The 25,510-nt window shown below is 39.0% G+C and overlaps 1 protein-coding gene across 1 annotated transcript in view; it reads right to left on the minus strand.

The window, feature by feature from the left end:
- The window catches only part of TDP1 (tyrosyl-DNA phosphodiesterase 1), an 84,143-nt gene that overhangs the window by 53,383 nt on the left and 5,250 nt on the right, over positions 1-25,510 (minus strand). Inside the window, exons 3-12 of the mRNA XM_008583833.1 lie at positions 23,379-23,422; positions 22,138-22,193; positions 18,727-18,823; positions 14,761-14,795; positions 10,385-10,477; positions 7,130-7,297; positions 6,443-6,521; positions 3,774-3,959; positions 3,155-3,203; positions 1,230-1,296 (exon numbers count right to left, since the gene is read on the minus strand). Of these exons, the coding sequence (XP_008582055.1) occupies positions 1,230-1,296; positions 3,155-3,203; positions 3,774-3,959; positions 6,443-6,521; positions 7,130-7,297; positions 10,385-10,477; positions 14,761-14,795; positions 18,727-18,823; positions 22,138-22,193; positions 23,379-23,422 (874 nt within the window). The remainder of the gene's footprint in view (positions 1-1,229; positions 1,297-3,154; positions 3,204-3,773; positions 3,960-6,442; positions 6,522-7,129; positions 7,298-10,384; positions 10,478-14,760; positions 14,796-18,726; positions 18,824-22,137; positions 22,194-23,378; positions 23,423-25,510) is intronic.

Here is a 25,510-nt window from a genome sequence, read left to right on the forward strand (position 1 = left end):
TAAGTAAGTAGAAAAATAGAACTTACCACTACTCACAAAAAGCACCATAACCTTCTGGCATATAGCCTTCCCCTCTTTTTGGCTATGGTCACACACACATGTGCATATTATTACTTCTGTTGTGCATTTAACCACACATGTGCACATGTCTCCAGCTGGACTATGAACTCCTTAAAGGCAGGAATCACGCTACCAGGCACATTACTGATTAGAGGCTTAGTAAAAGCTTGTTGAATGAAATGAAATAAAAATGGGCAAACTACAATCAGTATACAATAAAATTATTTTGAAAGGTAGGGGGATAAGTCAGAAATACTTTAATCAAATGCTGAAATTCACATATCAGAGTTTGGTTCTAAGTTTCCAACAGTGTAGGACTAAGGCTCCATGGGAATAAATGGCCTGTATTATGAGGCAACAATCCTCACTTATGAATATGAGCGTATGGTCTCTCAGGAAAACAAATCATCTGCAGGAAAACAATCAGGATTAGGTAGGTCTGTCACTATCTTCATGCAACTGAATTTAATAATCCAATACTGAAAGGAGGCTCAGTATAAAGAAATGTCCTCCATAATGAATACCCTCTCCAGAAGCCATTAAACAAAGGCTCCAGGATGACAAACTGAATTACAGTCGAAAGGTATGGATTGTTATCTTGCCTTCATTTCCAGCTAACCACTGCAAAAAACACCCATTGAAGAAAGCATGAAACTGGGATTGGCACAGAACACGCAGGATGTGCAACTCCTATAGCCAGAGGGGGACAATGGACTTTCCTTTTAATTGTCCACTCACCGACCATTTACTGAACTCTTGTGACATCTCAAATACTGTCCTGTGTCCTGGGAAACAGTGGCATGGACTGCCCTCGGCAAGCTTGCAGCCATACATCATATGATGGTATTGACAGAATGATTATATTTTATATTTTGGAAAAATAAAATGCTGCTTATGTAAATTCTAAAGTACTCAACATGATCTTTATTTATCTTCCTCATTGCATGCCCATATTTAAATAGAAACCTCACAGTGATAAATTTTACTCTTTGGTATTAAGAACCTATTCCAAAAAAACTTCCAAACCTTGTTTAAAATAATTTCTATCACTAACATATGTAGATGAAAGAATATAGCTATATTATATAAGGTTCTTTTTTTAAAAAACAGACTGACATAAATAACATTCTTATTCCTAAGGAGCAACAGCAGCATTCTAAATCACTTACTGGAAATAGGAATGCAGCCAATTCTGTTTTTCAGCTGTCTGGATGCTATAGGGAAGAGAGCCTCCAGCTTTTAAAAGAAAAATAAAATAAAAATTATGAAATATAATTTGAGGCTCCCTCAATTACGAAGAAAATCTATAAGCAGTGAGAAGGCAAAAGAAAAAAAAGACTGCTTCCTTATTTCATGTTATGGAATAGTTTTTTTGAAAGAAAACATCTATACTTGCATTAGGTATATTCTCTTAATGGAGTTTCCTTTCTTAGGATAACAAACATTTAAAAAGTAAATGTCTACTATCTGAAAAGGAAAATGTATTATTTAATCACCTGGTGGTGGTAATTTAACATCTCTAAGGGTACTTCAAAAAATTTGTGGAAAAATAAAATTAAAAGATAATCTGAATCTTTCCATGAACTTTTTGAAGTACCTTCATATAACAGCATAGATATAAAGTGTTAGAAAAGTTCACAGAAGGAATTCTGGCCGATCCTTATGCAGGTAAGAAATCAGGTGGAGAGCCTCTTTGTTTTTGCCCAAGATGACGACATTTGGGGAGGCAGTCTAGGATGAAAACTCGGTTCTCTGGTCTACTTAATTTTTACACACTGTTTCCAAACAGACTCTATACTAGCTGAACAGACTCTTACCAACAGAACAGAATGACCGGAAAACAAATTAAAACGTTCAGTAAACAGTCCAGTTTTAAAAAAGGAATTCTAAAGGCCTTATTCTTGCAAAGAGAATAAAGACACAGTTCCAAATGAAAACACAATTAGAAACCAATTTTCATTCATCTTTGAAAGGAAGAAAACTCCATTGTAGATTCATCGGTAACTTTCCAAACACATGTTGGAATGTCTCCATAGTAATCTATATCCAAAGAGGGCTTTAAACATCCCCAAAATACCAAATAAGGCATATCCTGTCTCCTACTGCAAATAACTAAAAACATATTCAATTTCAGAACCAGTTATAAAATAGCTTTATTGAAAGTACCATGTTCTTCCCTATTAAAAGTACACTTTGAATGAATCTAGCCTATTAGAGGAACAAAAAGAACACAAGAGACAAACCACCACCATGTCCCAGAGTCTCAGTGAAATAATTTTAGCTTTGCCATTAAAAGGCAACAAATGGGTATTACACTCCAAACCCTACTGAGATTTTTGTGGCAGGGTCACAGAGTTTGATTAGCAATAAATGGACTAAATTAGTCTAATCCAGTGCTTTCTGCTTTGAGCCAACCAGACTTCACTTTCGCCAAAGGTGTACACTATTTGGGTTCTTAGTTAGTACCTCCTGACTGCATTATCTAGGGTGCTGCTGAATTCCGAATAAAAGTTTAGTGCCCAGTACTAGTATTAGAGAAATGGAGGACAAGATAGACAGATGTCTACAAAACAATCCTAGGCATTTGCAGATGAAGCCCTTAAAAGAACAGACATATAAACTAAGTTATACCAAAGGTTTCATCTCAATATTAAGCATAGATTTCAGATCTTAAATATATCTGAATCCGGGGTTCAAATTTGGAAAAGCCATACAGTACCTCAGACACAGGCAGGGAGGAGGTGGAGGGAGATGAAGGAAAGGTGTGTCAGATATCCTCTGAAAAGGTACTGAGCAGTAGGGAAAGCAGTTTTATTTGGACATCTTGTCTGAACCCCTGTTATCTTACTGGTGAAAACGAGGAGAATAACAATTGTACATAGGGTTACTGTGAGGATTAAATAACATTCCCGAACTGCCCAACTCAGTAGTATCATCTTTGGAACACAGCAAAGCTCAATATTACCTATTTTCAGGATCTTTATCCACTTAGGGAAAACCATCTTCAAATTTCTAACCAATACTGGTAAATTTTATCAGGGCATTTATGGAATATACACAAAAACACAAATGAGACAGTCTCCCCAACAATTACCAGGATATCCTTCTAAGCTGGTCCGCACATTTTCCACAGAAGGATAGATCTAAAAATAAATGAGAAAAACAATAAAACTTGGAATGTACCATGCTGAAGAAAAGGAGTGATGATTAGCTTTTAAGAAAATGAAAATCTCAATTAAAAATACTTAAACATTTGAAAAAATTGAACTTCTAGTAATTAAGCTATAGGAAGCCTGTACATATTGATGAAAAAATTACACTTTGATTTGAATAGTTTTTTCCTCTGAAACATCAAACTAACACTGAATTGAATGCAAAATTAATTATTAATGCACAGGTCTCTAAATAATTTATAATGCTTATAATTCTGCTGGCAATATTACACCAAATATTTTTTTCCTTGGCTTGACAACCTGAAAGAAAGAATGGAAAAATTAGTCTGTGGCTGAAATGGAACTCATAAATAAACTAGCAAGCTCTCATCACTGGATGATATTAAGGCCGCTTGATTACAAATGATGCTAATGTACTGTTCTTTCCATCCAAAAATTATAGAATAAAACCTCTGTCTATTATAAAGAGAACTGATTTCTCAATTCTTCTCCTGGACTAGGGAATAAAAATAAATAAACTCAATGAGGAAGAGAACTCACTAAATGAAGAGGAACGACACTTTTTCCTGCAGTCTTGCTTTCCTTCCCCAGTGGCAGCAAGCTCTCTTTAAACTCAGAACATAACCATTTTGATTCATCAGTCCCCAAGGAGCCTATGCTTGAAAACTGACCTACTATAGGCCAGGACTCCGCATTAGGTATGAATGAGGCATGTTCTTTCAGAAGCTGTGAAAGAATAAAAATGAATGCTTTGGTCACTCAAATAATATTAACAGAAATACTGTAACATCTGAAAGCACAGTTTCCCACCTTTGGAATGTCTAATTAACAAGGAAATGCTGAAAATACTAGTGATCAATTTCATACCCACATATACTATTTTCCTTCTATGGGAAATATTTTTTAACAGAGTAGGTGGACAAGAGAAGTTTACTTTCCAAAATTTTTTGATTTCTACTACAAGCAAAAATGGATAAAAAAATTTTTAAAAGACCCATCTTAGTAGAAACGTCAGATAAACCACCAACCTGTCATATAAAATTAGATTTTTGCCTTGAAATCATAATTGCTTAATATATCTAAACAATAACTAGAAGATGAAACTATTGCATATTTTGACTCCTATCATGTTAAGAGGCTTAACATTTCCAGTTTAACACTTGGGCTCCAGGTAGCTGTGATGGTCTAAAAATAAAAGAGAACACATTTACATATAGATACATGCCACCTAAAGCACTGCAGAAGATTAATCTGCTTTTCCTGCTTTGATAAGTATGCAAAGCTGCAGAAACAATTCAGAAAATATTTGGAAATTTTATCCACTTACGTAGAGAACACATTTACATATAGATACATGCCACCTAAAGCACTGCAGAAGATTAATCTGCTTTTTCTGCTTTGATAAGTATGCAAAGCTGCAGAAACAATTCAGAAAATATTTGGAAATTTTATCCACTTACGTGCTGAGTGCCTACCTAGAGGGCTGGAGACAGCAAGAAAAATAAGCTGCAGTTCCTGCCCCAGTAGAGCTTGTATTCTGACTGATGTTTTGCTTAATTTAATTGGTACTGTTTTCCTTAACACAGATTAGGCATTAATATTTACATATACACCTACCAAAAAGCCCAAAGTTCTCAACTTCCATCCTGGGCACAGCATGGTGTAGGAAACAGAACTGAACTGACACCCTCGGTTTCTATTATGGGGCTCAGCCCCTGATTGGCCGCATGATCCTGGACAAGTCTCTGTGCTTCGATTTACACTTCAGTGGAAACGGGCAAATGATTACCTGCCTGCCTTTCCTGGGAGGGAGCTGAGATGCAACATAAGCTACTATGTGTGAAAAGTGGTTTGAAAGCTCTTAAGATGCTATTAAACTTCCAGTAAGATTGTAATCATGCACAATATATGCCATTACCTAGTCTGTCTACAGCATCAGTCCACAAACAAAGCCATTGGTGCTTCCTGAACACCTACCATGTGCCTTGCACTGTTTTACATTCGTTATTTCATTTAATCCTTCCACAATTCTAGGAGGAAAGTACTGTTATTACACTCATCTTATAGATGACAAGACAGGTAGGTTAGGGAAGAAGTCAAGGTCACATGGCTTGTATATAACAGGTCAGGATCTGAACCGAAGAATAGGTATCCATCTCCAGGGCCGTGCACAGAGCCAGTGTGCTCCATTCCCTCTCCAGGTCAAGACATAAAGCTGCTGTCTTTGAGATCTTGCCTGATTTAAGATGTGGTCTCATTTCAGAAAAGGAAATTAATATGAAAAGTTTCATTAACCAAGGGGAATTACATAGTTAATTCACAGAATAAGAAGAAAGGCCTTTTAAAAAAAAGCCACTTTAAGGAATTTACTAAGGTCAGTAAATGTCTAAAGAGAGATAAAGAAAATTTAACCTTCAACTTGTTTTATTTTGTTCATGACCTATCTTTGTTCGTTTTCATACCAGCAGCAAATATCATTTTTGTAATTAGAATTCTCTTAAGGGCACGGTTTAGTAAACAGAACACACTATAGCTCAGTTACAGCCTTTATTCAACACTACTGTGTATTCTTTGTTGAATTTGTATGTTAAAAATCTTTGATAAAAGGGCTGGCTGGTTGGCTCAGTTGGTTACAGCATGTTGATATGCTCATAACACTAAGGTCCGGGGTTCAATCCCTGTATTGGCCAGCTGTCAAAAAAAAAAGGGCCAGCCTGTTGCTCACTTGGGAGAGTGTGGTGCTGATAACACCAAGGCCAAGGGTTCGGATCCCTACATAGCGATGGCCGGTTAGCTCACTTGGGAGAGCGTGGTGCTGACACCACCAAGTCAACAGTTAAGATCTCCTTACCGTTCATCTTTTTTAAACAAACAAACAGAAAAACCCAAAAAACTCTGATATGCTGATCAAAAGCTGTAATATTCGTATGAATGAGAAGCCTCTATCTTTATTATAAGAAATATAAAAACCAAAAGTCCATATGCTTATACTATTTAGAACAGTCTATATCTATAAAAGAGGGAAAAAAACTTTAAAAAGAAATTATTAAAACCTATAATTAGACCATCAATTTATCAAGTGCCTGCTATTGGCCCAGAACTGTGCTAGAAATATTGTGAAACTGCCATCAAAATATACAATTTTAAATAAAAAAAGGAGAGAGAATGTACATTAAAATTTTTTAAAATGTTAAAATAGTAGAAGTTACCTTCCTAAGCCTAAAATGTCCCCAATTATCTTTCTGATTTCCTTGAAAGCGTCCTGGGGTTGAACCAATAAGGTAAACACTAAAAAGATAAAACACAAGTTATAGAACATAGTGATGTACTTTGGGCACTTGAAAAAAAAAAATCACAAAATACATATGAAAACTAATCATGAAATGTTCTGAGAGCCAATCCATTTTCTTGTGATATCTCCCCAACAGTAGTGATACTCAAACTCACTTTTAAACAAACCAACTAATGATGGAATACCTACAAGGTGTAAGGTACCAGGTGAAGAACTCATTAATTTTAAGAGGACCTTAGTGGGTGGCTTAAGGTAAGCAGTAAGTTTCACTAGTTGCCACTTTAATGCCTGAGAACCACGAGATGCAGATAGTAACAGAATCTGCTCTCTCCTTCATCACATCATGAAGCACAGCTGACTGTCACTCCACCTCTTTTCAAGTCCCTTTCACTCCTGACCATATGTGGCTGTCCAGGTATGAACTTCTATATAAGCACCCTAAATTGATGAGACAACACATACTTTGTTTCAGAGAGGTCATGCTCGTGGATGATATCTATCCACTCCTTGAGAGAAGGAGCATTATATTTCACTCCTGACCATATGTGGCTGTCCAGGTATGAACTTCTATATAAGCACCCTAAATTGATAAGACAACACATACTTTGTTTCAGAGAGGTCATGCTCGTGGATGATATCTATCCACTCCTTGAGAGAAGGAGCATTATACGCCATCAAGTAATTGATGAGATCAGCTTTAAAATGTGTTGTTGATTCTCCAGATCTGTGAGTTCCATGGACAATTCGTGGGTACAAGGGGCTCAACCATATTCTGGAATGGAAAAAAATTACTTTTAACAATCAGGAACGTGACTGATCATAATGATCTGTGTTATGCACTCACCCTATGGAAGAGGTGAATTCTTACTATGTGTCTCCAAGTGGTAAGTAGAGCAATTCTTAGGAAACATGAAACATAAACCTGATCACACCACTCCGATGGCTTCTCATCATTTTCAGAATTATTTCTGAATGCCTTGCCACAAATTTAAGACCCAGTAAGACCTGGCCTCCGCCCACCTCTCCCAGCCCACATGCTCCCTCCATGTCCTTCTCACTCACACCTTCCTTACTGCTCTTCTTACCTCTGCACCTCTATGTTGCTTTCTAAGGCGTGATGACAACAGTCAAGAGTTTTACTCATAATGGTTACAGCAAATCCATACCATTCCAGCAAGAATTTGCCTATGTCTACATCAACACAGCTCTTTAACCAAATGAGAAATAAGAATCAAAAGTTATCTACACTAAGAAAAACATATGTTCAAATCTACTTTCAATAAAGTCATTTTCTTAATGCATATGCTATAGCAGTTTGAGATATTTTCATATCCTATACTGGTGTCTGAAATGAGTATATACCACATTTAATATTACATTTAACCTCAAACTTTCAAACCCTTAATTCATCAATGAAGAAACATTAAAGCCATCTGTCATTTCACCAATTCTTTTTCCCCAGGGAAAACAATGCACTTTGCCAAACCTTATATGTTATACCCACGAATGGAAACCAACTATATCTAAACCCAATCCTTCTATAAACTGCTCCGCAGTAGATTACAAAAAAGAGTGGCTTCAAACCTCCTATGCTTCAGTTTCTTCAACTGCAAAGCAGGGTAAAGAGTACTTCCTCACCCAGCTGTTACAGCACAAGGTAACTAACGAACAGAGTCTGACTTAAGGAAGCACTCAGAATGTGTCAGCTGTTACACTCTTTCCCTCTCTGTGGCTACTTCTCTCCCACACTTCTACCCATTAACCCAAAAGAGAAGCTACTCAATTCCTCTTTCACCTGGCAGTCCTCAAAGGAGACTGGTGAGAAGTAGGCCACTAGGGCAGAAAGCATCCAGAACTACGTGGACTCCTGGCTGTGTATCTTCTGAACTCTGTATGTTTCCAGGAGGGCAGCACACTTCATACTTTCCCTTCCCACCTTGGGGAGACCCCTTGCACAGTAGGTAACATGATGTAACAAGGGCTGGAGCCCAGGCCCTGGACCCAGACCTGCTTCTAACTAGCTGTGCCGTTTTGGGCAAGCCCAGGGACCACTCTGGACCTCTGCCTGTGTGTGTGTGTAAAATAACCGGGTTGGGCTAGATGGGAAAGATCTCTCCTTGCAATAGCAACTCGGAGGCCACAGGCTGAGGCTCCTTCTGGATTAGAGATTCACTCACAGGAGTGTTCTAGATGAGAAACATGACAGAGGATGACTTTCTAAACTAGGATGCTGAGATATGAAGTGTTTTTAACACTTCACCAAATAAGATGAGAAAATTATTATCGTGGGCTAAATAATTTTAAGTGAGAAATTAACAGGTGGACCAAGCAGCAGCTGAAAAGGACAGCTGGAGCCCTGTACAGCAGAAAGGATTGGCAGAGACCTGGTAGCCCAATTTGAAGTAAGAGTACACACAGAAAAAACAGCTTTTTAAAAGTTTTTAAAAAATCCCAACCCACAACATGAAACTGCAAAATATTAGAGAGTAGAATATAGACTAAGCATGAGCTCATAGTACCCTATACCAGGGTGGCCGGCACAGGCACGTTGGAGGGAGATTTCATACCCTTGGTACTGAGTTTTGATCCATATGAAGCTACTACCTGGTCAAACTTTTAGAAAATTTAAATTAAAAAAAATATTTTTGGGGAAAAAAGTAACACCTTAGCTCAACCTAAGGTGTCGCTGGGGCTCAGCAGTGCTCAGTCAGAGGTAATTCTCTCTGCATCAGGAGCTCTAGCCCAGGCTGGGCAATGATATGGGGCAGGGTGAGGCAGAGGAGGATGACAGTGGAGAAGAGTCAGACCCTGCAATGGTGCTAGATGAATGCCTGAACTTCCTCCAACACAGAAGGCTGCTAACCTTCTCTAGGGAAGTCAGAGGTATGTAAATTGGCTTAAATGAAAGAAAGAAATTAAAGCTAGTCAAAATAAAGAGCTTACCAGGAGAGAGAACAATAGTTGAACTTGATTTGAGCAAATCCCTAACATTCCTTTTACAAAGTAAACCTCTCTTTTAAAAAGGGACCAAAAACTAGATCTAGCTTATGTGCACCACGGACAAAGAGTTAGCAATAAAAAATAAAAAAATAAAATAAAAAAAAAGAAAAAGACACCTGCTTAAATTTGCCTCATGGAAAAATGAACTGATTGGGGGTGTGGGAGAACTTTTCAGCATACTATTAACATAATCCTGCCCCACTCCAACTTTTCCTTTGATACCTGCTTGGGAAGTGGGAACCAAGAAAGCTATCTGGTGAGTACTCTTGGAAAATAACGGGCTCAGACCTTTCCTCCTGCAACCTCTTTCCTGTCTAAGTTCCTTTGCACATGCTGCTCCTTCTACTTGGCACTATTAACATAATCCTGCCCCACTCCAACTTTTCCTTTGATACCTGCTTGGGAAGTGGGAATCAAGAAAGCTATCTGGTGAGTACTCTTGGAAAATAACGGGCTCAGACCTTTCCTCCTGCAACCTCTTTCCTGCCTAAGTTCCTTTGCACATGCTGCTCCTTCTACTTGGTTTTAGAGTATGTATACGTACGATCCCATTTCTGTGAAAACTAGTAAGACTACTGCGTATAAACGTTTATGTAGGTTTACATGTATAAAAGAGACAGTTGTGGATGATTATGCACCGAACTGTTAAGACTGGACTGGTTACCTCAAGAGAGTGGAATTGGGTGGTGGAAAGCAAGCAAATACTGTAATTCCTTCTGCATACATCTCTTTTTGATGCCATATATGTGTTATTTTTACAATTAAAAAAACAGAAAAAAAGAATAAAGCAAATTTTCTGGCTTTTGGTATTTTTCAGCACACACAGCTACTGCCATGAAGTGAACAGGCCCCTACGAACCCTTGAGTTTTCTGGTGCCAGTCAGCATGGAGGAGGTTGGAGGTATGTATGACAACCCGGAGGCCTTCTTCATACAGCAGCAGCATCATCTTTCTTTAAAAACAGAAAAAGGACCCAAAAGCATTAATAGTACTTTCAAAATACGTAATACCTTTCTAACATAAACATAACAAATAACTAAAGGAATTCTTATATTCTTATAATTCTTATATTATCCAAACTTTTAACATTTATAATTATGAATGTCTGCTTATGTGAGAGGTAGAAAACAACCTTCCAAAGATGCTCCAAGGGCCAGCCCCGTGGCTCACTCGGGAGAGTGTGGCGTTGGTAGTGCCGAGGCCGCGGGTTCAGATCCTATATAGGGATGGCTGGTACGATGACTGGCTGAGCGTGAAGGTTGTGATCACCTTACCAGTCAAAAAAAACCAAACAAACAAAAAAATGCTCCGAGTATTTTTGTGGTAAATGAACTTTCACCCCATTCTGTCTCCCTGGCCAATGCCACCACTCCAAACCCCTTGGGACTGACCCCTTATTATTTATTTAGCATCATGTTATTATCATGGACAATGGGAAACTTGTGCAGTGTTTTTCAAAGTACAGTCACAGCCTCTTGCTGCATCATGGCTAGCATTTTATAAACAATCGAAGTAGAATAAATCTAAGTATACTGCATATACTTATATTAAGCATTGGTTCATGAAACTTTTCTTTCAGCACATAGATGTACATGTGCAGTAGAGTCAAATGTAAATTTCTTATTGTGAGTTACAATATTTAAAATGTCAAAGAAGGCTGGCAGGTTAGCTCAATTGGTTAGAGCGCAGCCTTATAACACCAAGGTCGCAGGTTTGTACTGGCCAGTGTCCCCCTCAACTGCTCCCCCCCGCCCCCCGCCCAAAGTAGTAAAAGGTTGAAAGATGCTTCACTCCCATTAGACTGATTTTTTCTGTACTCCATAGATGCTACACTCATCACCAGTGCATATCTAGGCTTGAGATAAACCTTCCTTCTCCATTAACTCAAGTCAGACCCAGTCAAGTCCCCTCTTTTTCCAAGGGGCTTCCCCAGGCCTCTTGTCAAATGTTTTCTCTTATTTCAGTTCCAGTCAGAAAGGGAATGGGATATAAACAAGAGCTCTCTATTTGAAGTCTGAAGACCAGAGCTCCAGTCTTTGTCATTTAGAAGCTGGATGACCCTAGGTAAACGATTCATTGTTCCTGAGCCTTGATTTTTCCTGAGCATTGATTTTCCACTTGTAACTTGAAGGATCAACTACAACTTGGGATCCTTATAAATAAATGTTGTGAATGAAATGCAAAATGCCTTCTATTGAATTGTAAAACACTCCTTTGTATACATTCCCATTACTCTTCCAGTGCCTTGCTTTATTTTGTAATCCAGTATCGGACAATTTTTGTTTCTGTATTGTTTTCTAATTATTTTAGGAATCTAAGTTTTCTCTCTGCAACTAGAATGTCACTTCTTAAGGCTGTAGCTCTGTCTTACTTTATCATTTTCATTGAGGCCGAAATGCTACTTAACACTTACTGATGAACCACTGGTTCTCCCCAAAAAACAACAGCATGAATACTCTTTGGGCAGGATGAGGTTAGCATAAAAAGATAAGGAAAAGAATACATGAACAGAAAAAAGAATGAGATATGTAGCTTTTGCCAACATGAGAAATTAAATCAAGCTGGCAAACAGTAAATTAACGCAAAGCTGGAGAAATGACAGCTGTTGAGCCATCTTCTTTCCATTTATGAAATGTGCTCCCTGAAATCTGGGCAAATTTACATACACACTTGCCAAATTAGCAGCTGATTGTAATTAAGAATAAGTCAGTTATGGATTCATGATATAAGTTTTACAAATATTGCCATTAATCAAGGCATCAATTATCAGGAAATGTCAGTGAATCCTACCAAATAAAATTATGAGTCAATTTAAAGGGAGCCATACTAATGTTTCCACAGACAAGACGGTATGTCTTAATAAGGTCACAGCTAAAAATGGATAGACAAGGGCGAGGAATGAGGTCTCCCCTGAAGAATGCTGACCTGCCATATCATCTGCTAAGCTGTGGGGGCAGCAAAAGGGACACTGTGCTTGGGTAGGAGTGGGCGAGGTGGAGGCGATATGGTCTTGGTGAGAAAGGACTAAATGGAGGACGGTGGGAGGTCCAGCCACAGATGAAGTGGAGAGAGGCACGCCCCACCCACCCTGCAGTTTGCTACCTGATCCAGCTTGGGTCGTGACATTCGGTGTTCAGCTGCTTTGGTTTTCTCCCTTTCTCCTCTATCGATTCTTAGGACTAAAGATAACTTTGCTTCCAGCTCTGGGGGAAAGCAAAGACCTTTGCCATTATAAACATTATGAGATAGACTGCAGGATTACATGGCATCCTGCAGAAACGGGATAGAGCAGGTTTACCATACCCAACAAGGCTATGCACTTCTTGAGGATGAGGCTGCATCGTGGTTATTTCTATAAGCCTTGCACACAGTACCTGCTGAATACATGCTTGCTAAAGTGTACGCCATCTCAAAGACTGCCTCATATTTACTGTTGTTAGCTCTACCTTGTCAGGCTGGGAAGACAGTTTACATCCCATCACCATGAGATGGGAGCTTTTTCTCCATTTCTAATGCACATTTATCTTGCTTCTCTCACCAAAAGACAAAAAGCTGCGATAACAAAACTCTATATCCTGCAGAGCTGTGTCTAAGAATGTAATAGGTATTTAATGAATAACACTTAAAACATTTTAAGATAAGCAACCAAAAATAACTGAGACATGAGCTTAATCTTCTACAAGATACTGGCATTTCAACAAAATGTAAACTATGGGGCCAGCCCGGTGGCGCACTCGGTAGAGTGCGGTGCTTGGGAGCGCCGAGGGTTCGGATCCCATATAGAGACCGGTCTGCTCACTGGTTGAGCGTGGTGCGGGCGCGACACCAAGGGTTGCGATCCTGTTGCCAGTCGCGGTACGGGTGCGACACCGAGGGTTGCGATCCCATTACCGGTCATGAAAAAAAACAAAAAGGAAAAAAAAAATGTAAACTATGGATACTGTGTAGTTGGGAAAGGTTCTATCATAGTTACTTCCCTAGGCATTTTAAACCCTAAACTAAGAACTCTATTGGGTTTAACCTGCCAAGTGTATGTGTGTGGGGTGAATGGACCAAAGCAGACAATGAGGTCAATTTCAGCAGTGAGCAAAGAAGAAATTAAAAACTAAAGTTAAAATAAATGAGTTCTATTCCTGCCTCCACCAATGGCCCAAGGAAAATCCTTACCTACTCTGGGCCTCAGTTTCTTGATCTATAAAATTAAAAGGAAGGACCAAATAATTTTTTGAAGAGCGTTAAACAAAGGATAGTCGCCCACCCCCACCATACGGGCTCAGCTGATCATCACTGTGCTAGACCCTGGGCAGGCCCACCATACTCACTGTCTCCCAGGAGTCACTGGGAGAAAGAGGAACACAATGCCATCATTACAGGTCACCATGATATCAGGAGAAGAGCAGTCACAGAGACTCAGGACAAACACTCCCTCCTAGGAGACTCCTTTTTGCCCTGAAGGAACATGCCTGAAGCAGCAAGCTACCCATTCCACTACTGGTCTAGAGGAGAGACGAGGCTTTACCACATCCTTTTCACAAATCCTTTCTAGAGAAATGTGACTTGTAAAAACATCAAAATAGGGACCACCATGTCTTTCTCATTTATAGAGTCAATTATGTAAAAGGGCTCAGTAAGAGTGGTAAAAGTAAAATGGGAGTCAAATTGATAATCAGGAGCAATGTGTCAAGTAGAACGTAACAAAAGTTTTTCCTGTGCTGCACATCTCAGAAAATTATTCTAAAAGAGCTGTCTTGAGCAGGAACAGGCATCGGCCTGTCAAGCTGATAACTTTTGGTAAAATAGTTTTTCTTGGGAGGGTGTGGTGCTGATAAAAATAGCTTTTCTTTCCATCGTAGTATGGAGCAGACCTAACAATATTCTGTTCAACATGACTCAGAGTCTTATAAAAATCACAGAACTTTTTAGGTTTTAATCCACAGGCACATGACTTGCACACATACAATCATCAATAACCACAAGGACACAAAACGTAATCTATTCCTCCCAAGCCAAGTATACCAAAAGTCCTCAACAGAAGTTAGAAACTTTGGAGTCAGCCACAATCTCAGTACTTTGTCTTAAAGCTGTTAGAAAACAATTCCACCTAATCTACTATTAATAGTACCCCCCCCCCCCAGCAAAACCATCACACATCACCCCCTGTAAGGGCACATTTTGCAACAGTATCCTTTGATCTATTAAAATCGTATTCTCCCTCATTTGATAAAAATTACTTACGTGTGGTGTGTTCCAAATGCAATATCCAACTTTGCCTAGGATGAAACAGAAGTCACTTATTTTAAAAAAAAACTTCAATTAATAATATCCCTATGTACTGGAAATTAAGTTAGAAAAGAATCAGGCCAACTTTTTCTTTTTAAACTGTTTTTACTGCTCTATCGGATAAGTCTTTGAAGAACCAGACAGCTTTTATAACAGCATCCAGTAAGGCTCATATTAAAAACATCTCCTTTTGTTACCCAGAATGATTCAACACATACTGTACTTTTAATTACAGTAATTAGGACTGAGAAACCTAATTTCTTTAGTTGTCAAAAAGACTAATAAAACATGAGATTCCATGCAAAGTTTTAAAACTAGATATTTGGCTTGTATAGAAATTAATATGCATGAAATTTTCACAGCATATTTAAAAGAAACATTGAATGTGGTGGCAATATCAAGATTTATATCATGATGTTAAATTAAAATTTAAAAATTTCTCATATTGAAAACATAGCAAGTGATGAAAATAAAAATATACTAAATCATTTTTGTGTTATGAAATGATACCTTTGCAAACAATAGAGGGTATATGGAGAAGTAAAACATTTTATTTAACATCCACTACAGCAAGACCTTGTAAAACAGAATATGCCACAAGATGTAGTTTGTGAAATTTAAAATAAACAACCATCTGAATAGCTTAGCAACTAAGAATGCAGTACATGGGCTCAAATCCTGCCTTCACAGCTTTGTATGACTTTGGAAAATATTTATATCTCTAAGCTTCAGCTTTCACCTCTTTAAAACAGGGTACTGTTACAAGATTCAGTTATTATGAGTAAAGGAGAAAATACATGTAAAATGCTTAGGAAAGGAGGCCTGCATGTAGTAAGCATTCCATGAAAGGTGGCAATCACTACTATAACCTCTCCCCTTACCCCACCTCCTTACCACATGATAGGTGGGTGGAATTGTTTGCTGGTGGCAGTAATGAGCAATTAGAATACATGGGTGGGTACAAACATTGCCTGTGTGGGGATGCTCACTGACTGGTATCCCAGTTGACTATACTCTTACAGTGTGTGGGGATGCTCACAGAACAGCATGAATCTGTGTGCTCTGGCCACAGGAGAGCAGAAAATTGTCTTTCATGTTTTTAAAATTATAAAGGTAGGAGACTGCCACTTTGTAAATCGATTTTTAGCTGAGAAAGAACAATTGTCAAGAGACCTGGTTTTGAGTTTAGTTTTGCCACAAGGTGTTTGCTTTTGGACAAGTCTAAGCACAAACAACAAAGATGATAATAACATCAACAGATAATATTGAATGGGTGCTTTTTTTGGCCTAATGCACCAAATCCTTTAAACCCCACATTGAACAGCATTAGCAATCCCTTTTAAAGATGAAGAAATTGGGCTTAAACAATTAGACTGCAGTGACAAGCCCAGAATGACAAAGTGTTATGGATGGACCCCCTCCACAATTCTTATATAAAAGCCCCAATGCCCTATGTGACTGTATCTGGAGGGAGGGACTTTATGGAGGTAATTAAGGTTAAATGAGGTCATAAAGATGAGGCCCTAATTTAACTGGGCTGGTATCCTTATAAGAGGAGACACCAGAGAGCTCGCATGTGCCTCCCTCCCTCTGCCATGTGAGGATGCTGTGAGAAGGTGCTATCTACAAGCCAGGAAGAGAGCCATCACCAGGTACCAAATTGACTGGTATCATAACTTAGACTTCCCATGTGCCTCCCTCCCTCTGCCATGTGAGGATGCTGTGAGAAGGTGCTATCTACAAGCCAGGGAGAGAGCCATCACCAGGTACCAAATTGACTGGTACCATAACTTAGACTTCTCAGCTTCCAGAACTGTGAGAAATAAATGTGTTGTTTAAGCCACCCAGTCCAAGAGCAAGCCAGGAATTCTGTTATAGCAGCCTGAGCAGACTAATTCACACAGGTAAAGATTTGGGAAAGAACCCAGGCAGTGTGGCCCTTGACCACCATAAGGCCTCAATCTCTGGCCTTAGGCCCCCATTTGAAAAATGGGAGAAGTGTCAGCATCTGCTGATTCTTTGACTAAGGTGCCTCAGCTTAAAAGACACAATGTTGCTAGAAAAACTCAAGAATTCATTTTACAGACAAGATATAAAGGCATTTTGATAGGTCAGGATGGGGCCACATCCTCAGATTAGAGTTGGGAGCTTCTCAGTTTTTCACAAAAGGTTTGGAAGAAGCTTCTCATTCTGCCCTCTAGTGGCTGGCCTGGAGCACTCGATCAGGTGCAGGACCCTCTCTCCGGAACTTTGATTACAGGTAGTTAGTATTTGAAAAACACTTCCTCTTTCCATTTATTTAACCACCGGTTGTCAGGATTCCTACGTCAGTTTATTTTCTGCCCACTATTACTCTGATGGGAGCTATCCTACTGCAGTTCATCCTCTTCTGTTGCTAGAAACAGAAGCGCAACAGAAGCAAAACAGTGAAATTTTAGGCAACTGCTAAGCAAAGGGATATCTATGTACATAAGACATGCCACGAACATGTTGCGTGGAAGGAGGTATGTTTTAAAATCATAACTGTATAAGTGCAGTGGGTTAAACCACAGGAAAAATTTTGAAATACGTTTTAAAAAAATCATTTATCATTTATAGTTAGAAGAAGAGTGATAAAACGTGAGTTGAAATTCGTACATCTTGTGGAGATGGTGGGAAAAGACACTAGAAGGAAAATGGCAAAGAAAAGGAATCCAGGTACTATGTCTCTGTATTCCAAGAGTAGAAATCTTGAGCCAGTTTCAGTAAGTAATGACAAGGAGAAAAAAGGGCTGTAAAAGTAACTTTCATCATATTTTTTTCATGAATGAATGGATATCCTGCTAAAACAAACAAGAAAAGGTGAATGTACCACCAGCTATTTCATAACCACAATTTCTACGGGAAGGAAATCATAAATTTAAGAAATTCTTCTGAATTCCTTGTTTTTCTTCCCACTTTGCCTGTTTCTTGCTCAAAATGCCACATATAAATGAAAGATCTTTTCAGAAGTGGAGTATAAAGCAATGGTTAATAATGGAAGTCCAAGACTCATTGGTTACATTGTATGCTGATTGCAAAGAAGAAGAAAATGATGGGAACATTTAAAGAAACTGGGCAATAGCCTTTGTATTGACTTTCTTTTCCTCTTTGCTTCGGTCCCAGCAATACAAGTGGATATACCAGTTATGAGAGCACTCAATGCTCCTTCACTGGGCTTGGGTCATATACAACATATGACTCAAATAATTTCTTAAAAGGTTCTTAATCTGTGGGTCTCTCCAGCATAGATTCTGGAAGCACTTAAAGTGAAAAAGAACTAAGGATGAACGTTAACATATCAATATCAGCTAATGTAAGTTAGATAAGGTGTCACCAAAAAAAGTAACAGTTTTAACCTGCACTCACGGGACACAGAAAGAAATCCACAGCCACTGAACTGTTCGGTGCTGGAACTCAGGTTTCAAAAGGCACACAAACAAATTAGATGCCACCAGAAAGGTACTAGCAGGTTGGGGAAAGACACAGTCTCCTCGTTACACTGAGTAACCATTGAAGAAAGTGAATGCTTGAACCTGAGAGAGAGAGAACTAAGGGAGATAGGACAGATCACTCAGAATATATGAATCACTGACCTGTGCAACAGGGAGATTTATTCTGTGTGGTTCTAAAGGGGGAAAATTAGGAAGTTATGAGGAACTTGTATGGAGGTTACAAGGAGGGAGACTTCAGGTCAACACAAAGAAAAATCTTTCCAACCATGAGGGGTACCCACAAATAGAATGGGCTATTTCAGGAAGTGTTTAAGCCAAGGCTAGACAAATATCTGTTGGTGATGCTAGAAATAGAACTTCTGCATAAGGTGGGAGGGTGGACTAAATGTCTAAATTTCCTTCCAACTCTTAGAATAAGCGTGATCACAAGTGGCAATAAGTAGTTTACCTGGCAGAGGGAAATGTTTTCATAAGGCTTTGCCTCCGCGTGTAAGTGAGCCTTAGCTTCTCGTTTATCGCCATGCACAAGTAGGATTGGTTTCTTCCTGAAAAAAGATCAGAAGTATTTCAAATATATCATTCATGAAGCTGGACTCTTGCCTAGTTACGGAATGCTAGCTTCCTTACCACCGCCACTTGCTTCTGGCCTTTGTGGTGACTGAGTATGGGGCTTAACATGAAGCAGGAATCAGGTAATATTTGTTCACCGGTTACCTTTATAGTGGAGCCACATGGCCTGATCCTGAAGCTCTGCTGAGACACAGAGAGGTTTGACTCATGAAAATCCTTGAATAATTATCTTATCCAAAAGGGCACACAGGTAGCTCTGTGTCAATATATTTAAGTTCAAACAGATTAAAGATATACGATTATCATACAGTACGATTTTTTTTCTTTCCCTTCTTTTGGTCCAAGCGGTGGATTCATTTTACACTGCTCCTATATTCACTAAGCCCCTAACGTGCTATATGCTGAGCTAGACTCAGGATCCAATAGCAAACAGACCTAGACCCATCACACAATGCAGACTGGTTAATAGATGGTTAGATTTCAATGAAACAGAGCCTAAGGTACATTGAAAATGCTGTGTTTTTGAATTACAAAAACATAAAAACACTCTTAAGGAATATATTAAAAAGGCTTTTTAAGGGATCCTTGATCTTCTCCAGTTAATTCAAAGTGAGACAATTCTTAAAAAAATCAATATATCCTTATAAGGTTTCCCAACACAACAGAAATTAGATTTTTCTCCAACGAGCAATAGAGCAAGATAAACAACTGTAGCTACTTCCCCATTTATCAATCACACTGCAGGATGATTCTCTACCATACATGAAGGGACAACGCTCAACCAGAAAGAAACATCATAGAAAATGCACTTCTTGTACTAATGCCTAACTACCTCATGCCCAACACCTTTATTCTAATGTGACAGGTAAAAAAAAAAAAAACAAAAAACAAAAACACAACAACCATGAAACATACATTCCTAATTTTTTTTTTCCTATTTGGAAAAAAATTTTACAACTAGAAAAACAGTATAGAGAATAATGTAAGAAACATTTATGCATTCATCACCTGGAAACAAGAAATATTATCAAATTAGGTCATCTTGAAAAATAAAAGATTAAACATTACTGATAAGTTGATGTCCTCATTAATTCCTTCAAATTTATTGATTCTATGAATTATTACAAAAAGGCAGCATCTGAACCTAGAAAATGAGGTATAACCCTTATAATCTGAATTTTTCTATGTACAAATTCTGGATGTTACCTAAACTTGCCATTTAGGTCATTCTTTATCCTTACGATGCTCTTGACAACTTTTCCAAGATGCATTCAGCAATAAAAGGATGGAGGGAAAGGGAGGACAACTCTTCTGTCCCTTGACTTCAGTTACTCAGAATCCAAAGGATGACACTGTATTAGTTTGCTAGGGCTGTTGTAAATCAGCCACACCACAAACTGGATAGCTTAAAAAACAGAAATTTGTCGTCTCTCAGTTCTGGAGGCCAGACATCCAAGACCAAAGGTGTTGGCAGTACTGGTTCCTTTTGCGTATTGTGAGGGAGAATCTATTCTATGTCTTTCTCTTAGCTTCTGAGGTGTTCCTTAGTTTGTAGATGGCATTCTCCTGGTATTTTCACATAGTCTTCTCCCTGTGTCCAAATTTCCCTTTTGTAATACTGCCCACCCTAACTAGATGGCATTCTCCCTGTGTCTTCACATAGTCTTTTGTGTCCAAATTTCCCCTTTTTGTAATACTGCCTACCGTAATGACCTCCTTTTAACTTGATTACCTTTGTAAAGCCCCTATCGCCAAATCAGATCACATTCTGAGGTACTGCGGCTTAGGACTCTAACAGATCTTTTCTTGGGTGAGACATTTCAACCTATAACAGATTCAACCCATAAGACAGGCACTGTAGTCTATGCTTTGCACTTTAAAGGGGTGACAATTTGATTTCAAGGTCTTGGAGAAACAAAGAAAGGAAGAATACACAGCAACAATGCAACACGCAGGGACACTTACTACCAGGAGAAGCCTGCAGCAGAGACTGCTCGTTACCTACAGATATCCATTCTCCCTTTCTTTCCTATCAAAACCCTGATTTTATTCAGGATGAGGTGTGCTCAGCTAAAGGACTACATTTCCAGCCTCTTTTAAAGCTGGCTATCCTCATGCACCTGAGCTCTGCTCAACTGAAATAGAAGCAGGTGTTGTGTGAGACTTCCAGAAAAGCTGCTCAGAGACGCACAGCTAGGACATGGGCTCTGTCATCCTTCTCCCCATTTCTCTTCCTGCCACCTGGAACACAGATGAGTGAGCTGGAGCTTTAGCTGCCATCCTGGACCACAAGGTCATTCTGAAGACTCACATCATACAACAAAATGGTGGAAAAGAAAGAGTAGTTACGTCCCTGAGAACCACGGTGTCCCCAATCCAGACCATAAATGTCTAACATCTGGACTTCTTAGGATGGAAAAATTAATTTCTGTCTTGTTTAAGCCACTGTTATTTTGTGTTTTCTGTTACATGCAGCTGAAACTAATCGTATGTGCTACGGTCACATACAAGCCCCTAAATGCTGAAGCTGCTTGGGAAATTTCAACAGATAAATTTTCAATTTTATCTACTGTTAATGACAAAGGTTTCCACCATCTGATGTCCTAAATGCACCAAGGATTTTGAGGACCCTGACAATCATTTTTTTCCTTGTGTATTTCTCCATCCTACTTGCTGTTATAAGATTCTGCCACATAAATGTGTTAGAGACAGGGATCAGGTGGCACGTCATTATGTGATATGATGCTACACTTGATTTGTATTGCCTAACCCAAGGCTGATAAACTGCAGAAGACAGAACTGAAAGTCCATCACCCCCACAGCCTGAATCAGGGAAGGTACTACGTATGACCCCCTTTCTTAACTCCTCATCTGCAGGAAGAATCACTTGAGAAACAAAAAGAGACCCTCAAAAAAGAATAGCACTGATGTGTGAAGTGAAGCATGGCTTGCTGACTACGTGTTGGCAGCTTATAGGTCTAGAAAGCATGTGGAGATGATCTTTTCCTTCATATTAATATGGATATAAAGTTCTGTTATTTGAGTTGGAATTTGTTCTTACGTACCTCTGGACAGAGCATAGAGAAAAGTGCTAAAACCTGTAAAGAGAATGTGGATGATTAAATAGATCAAAAATGCTGTTTTCTCAATATAACAATGTCTGTGTGATTTTAATGGGTTCAAAAGAAACATTCAAAAAAGATGGTGGCTTTTGCCTGAGAAACACAAATCTCGCGTTTCAAAGCCCCATTACAGTTTATGGTGTCATCTTTCATCCTGTGGAACTCACCTGAACTCTGGTGGATACTGTTTTATGAGCCAGTCCACGTCAAAGCAGTAGTTAAACTAGACGGGAGAAAAGAAAAGTAACTAAGCCACTGGTAATTCTGCCAAGCAGTTTATAAGGAGAACAGTTTAGTTACTAAATGGAAAGAAACTCTAAAATAATGATATACTACACATATTATTTGTAAACCTGGACAGTTATGCTGCAATACTCGTGAATATACTTAAAATTTTTCTTGAAGAGAATACATGGTTAAAGGAACCTGAATAAATGGAACCAAATGCACAAGAAAATGGGTTCTAAGGAAATTGTCTCCTTATGATTTGGCAGCATTTGTGCTTGTCAATAGGGTGTTACTACCTTATTTCTAACAGCCCTGAGATTAATTTAAATAAAGGAGCTTATCAATTTATCCCTGTCCCCTAGGTGATTATAAGCACAGGTACATGAGATAGAGATCCCAGGACTTTTAGGAAAAAACATTTCCTTTTGCCCGAACTTATTTGCCAGCTTTGTACACAGGCATCTGGGACTGGACATTATAGCTATTATATCTTGACCACAAGTTCTGTACTGGACTTAGCCAAGGGGGCTCCTCCCCACACCTGCATAATCCTAGGCATAGTAACTCAATCTAGCCAAGAGAGCGTACGCGAGTGCACCCCACCTCCCTCTGGAGACCAGGACTTTCTAGCCAAGCCATGAAGGGCACAGAAAGCTTTGCTTCTTCAGGGACATGGCCCTTTTTACTATTTACCTAAGAATATGGAGCATTAATGTGATTTATCACTACAAAGGGACCAGCTTGGTCATCAAACATGCAGAAGTACCCATAAATTCTACTTGCTCCTTTCTGGTAGGTACACGGAATTTCATATTTTAGAAATATTTCATAGATAATAGAAACTTGACTCGGCCTTCACCGCTCTACCCACACTTCCCCAGGGGGTTGCACCAGAGTCCCAAGAGATTATCAGTGTCCCACAAAGAAGTCCTTTAGATTGGAAAGTCCAAAGTGACTTTCTGGTCGCCTGAGTCAGATGCTCTGTGAATGGTGACATCCACATTTGATGGCCATGGATCCCACAACTGCGGCAACTGGTGCCAGCCTCCAAGATATAAGCCATCTCAGGGACCCTGAACAGGACTGAGACACAGGTCTCCACCTGTCAGATTTTCTTAGGGAATTGTTTGTCTCCTTTAGCCTGAAGGAAAAAAAAAAACAATTTAACCATAAAACTCACCTGAGCTGAAGAAACAAGTGTCCCAAATAGAGGAGATAAAATATCTGAGAAGACAAAACATATAAATCCAATTCACACTCAGATTAAAAAAAGTCCTCTAGTCATATCATCACAACTAACTTAAGTCACTGACAACCAGGATTTAGCTCAGAAAACAGTAAACTGCAAAGTTACTACAAAGCTAGACTCTAAATTAATTTCATAAAATTCAAGAAAAAATTTCCCTATGCTATTTAATGATATTTATTATATATTCTTCTGCAAAACAAAAATCTACAACTTCAGTACTCTGACTAGTCAATTTTAGAAACCGTCAATGCAGATAATAATGACACGTGTTCCTTTCAGATCTCTGAATTGTTACCTCCTTCAAGTACTCATTCTAGGCCCTCTCCAGGAAACCTCCCAACCCAGGACTAGCAAGACGACTCCCCTCTGGGGCCTGAGAGCACCTGCTTCCTAGGAACAAAAGAGCAGAGGTACCCACAATTCTAAACTCCCATTCCTGGTGTTCCTGGTCATCTCTAAGGAGGTCCTACTTCGCGTCCACTTGAGCTTTACTTTAGATAGGTTGGAGGGCTCACTTGTCATAACTACACCATGAGAAGAAGCATATGATCATCAGGAGCTTCGACTATCACAGCCATACCTGTACAGGACCTATTAGGTGCCAGGCACCGCTCTCAGCACTTCCCATGTATTAACTCTTATTCCTCACAGCCTTTCTCTGAGGAAGGTTTGTAATTCCTGTTTTGTAGATGAGCAGAGTCTCCCTAGGAAGCTGCATGTGGCTACACAGCCAGAAAGGAGCAGGGTCGGGCTCTGAACCCAGGATGATTGGCTCCAGCACCGCTGTTGCTACCCGCTAAACTGCCTGTGAGGGTTAGAGTGAGCTTATTCATTTATGACAGATATTTACTGAGTGCCTGTCTTCCAGACAGTGAATTAGATGCTGGGGTACCAAGATCTTAAAAGAACAAAAAAATACTCTTAAGTAAGTTCTTACCTTATTGGGAGAGTTGCACAATTAAGAGATAAACTGCAATATGAGTACATTCTTCCATTTTGTCCTCATTAGCATCTACTTTCCTAGATTTTACCCATCTTTCAAGGGGATGGATTCTGGTGCCAGAATGCCTGGATTCAAATCCCAGCTCTACCATTTACCTTTGGCAGGTTATTTAACTTTTCTAAACTGTGGGTCTGTAACCTATTCAGGGAGGAGAACTATAACTTCTACTCATAAGGCTGTTGAGAGAATTAAAGGAAAAAATATATGTAAGAGCTCCTACAATAATGTTACCTCCCCTTCCTCAATATCTTGGGGCTAGCAGCCAGTCTTCATCATTTTATTATAATCAGCAAAACTTTGCATAGTTTTCTATTTCCTGTGTCAATCTCTCTCAAACAAAATAAAAACACAACTATCTTATATTTCTTCAAAGTACTTAGATAAGAGATTCTCAGAAAACCCACAGGATTGAACTCTCTATAGCATGGAATTAAATGCACCAACATTTATACATCACACACACACAAGAAATAGCTATATTTTTGATACGTAAAATGACAGTGAACATAACATATTTTTGAATATGGGCCAGAAAAAAAGTTAATCTGAAATAAGAGTAACAATGTTTGTTTGTATCTGCCATGTGAATATATTGTGCTGGTCACTTCATGTATTTGCTCCCATTTTTCTGAATCTCCAGTTTAAAGATGAGTAAACTGAAATTCAGAGAATGATCTTGTGTTAACAATTCATACAGCAAATGAGAGGTGAGGATGGGAATCAGATTCTAGAGCTGCTGTTCTCCCTGGAGAATAAGGAGAGAAACCAAAGTCCATCTTTTGATTCCTAACTGAAACATCTACGAGTGTACTTCAAAAAGTTTGTGGAAAAAGAGAATTAAAAGATAGTATGAATCTTTCCACGAACTTTATGCAGTGCCTTCACACTTGCCCTCCAGCTCTTTTTTTTTTTTGCTTCTTCACCAGGAACCAAAACTAGGCTTTCATACGCTGGTTCTCAAACTTGATTGGGCATTAGAATCCCATGAAGGGCTCTTTGAAACACAGATTGCAGAGTATGATCCAGTGAAACTGGGGTGGAGCCTGAGAATTTGCATTTT

This window comes from Galeopterus variegatus, unplaced genomic scaffold (genome assembly GCF_000696425.1).
Source record: "Galeopterus variegatus unplaced genomic scaffold, G_variegatus-3.0.2 Scaffold3058, whole genome shotgun sequence".
NCBI lineage: Eukaryota > Metazoa > Chordata > Mammalia > Dermoptera > Cynocephalidae > Galeopterus > Galeopterus variegatus.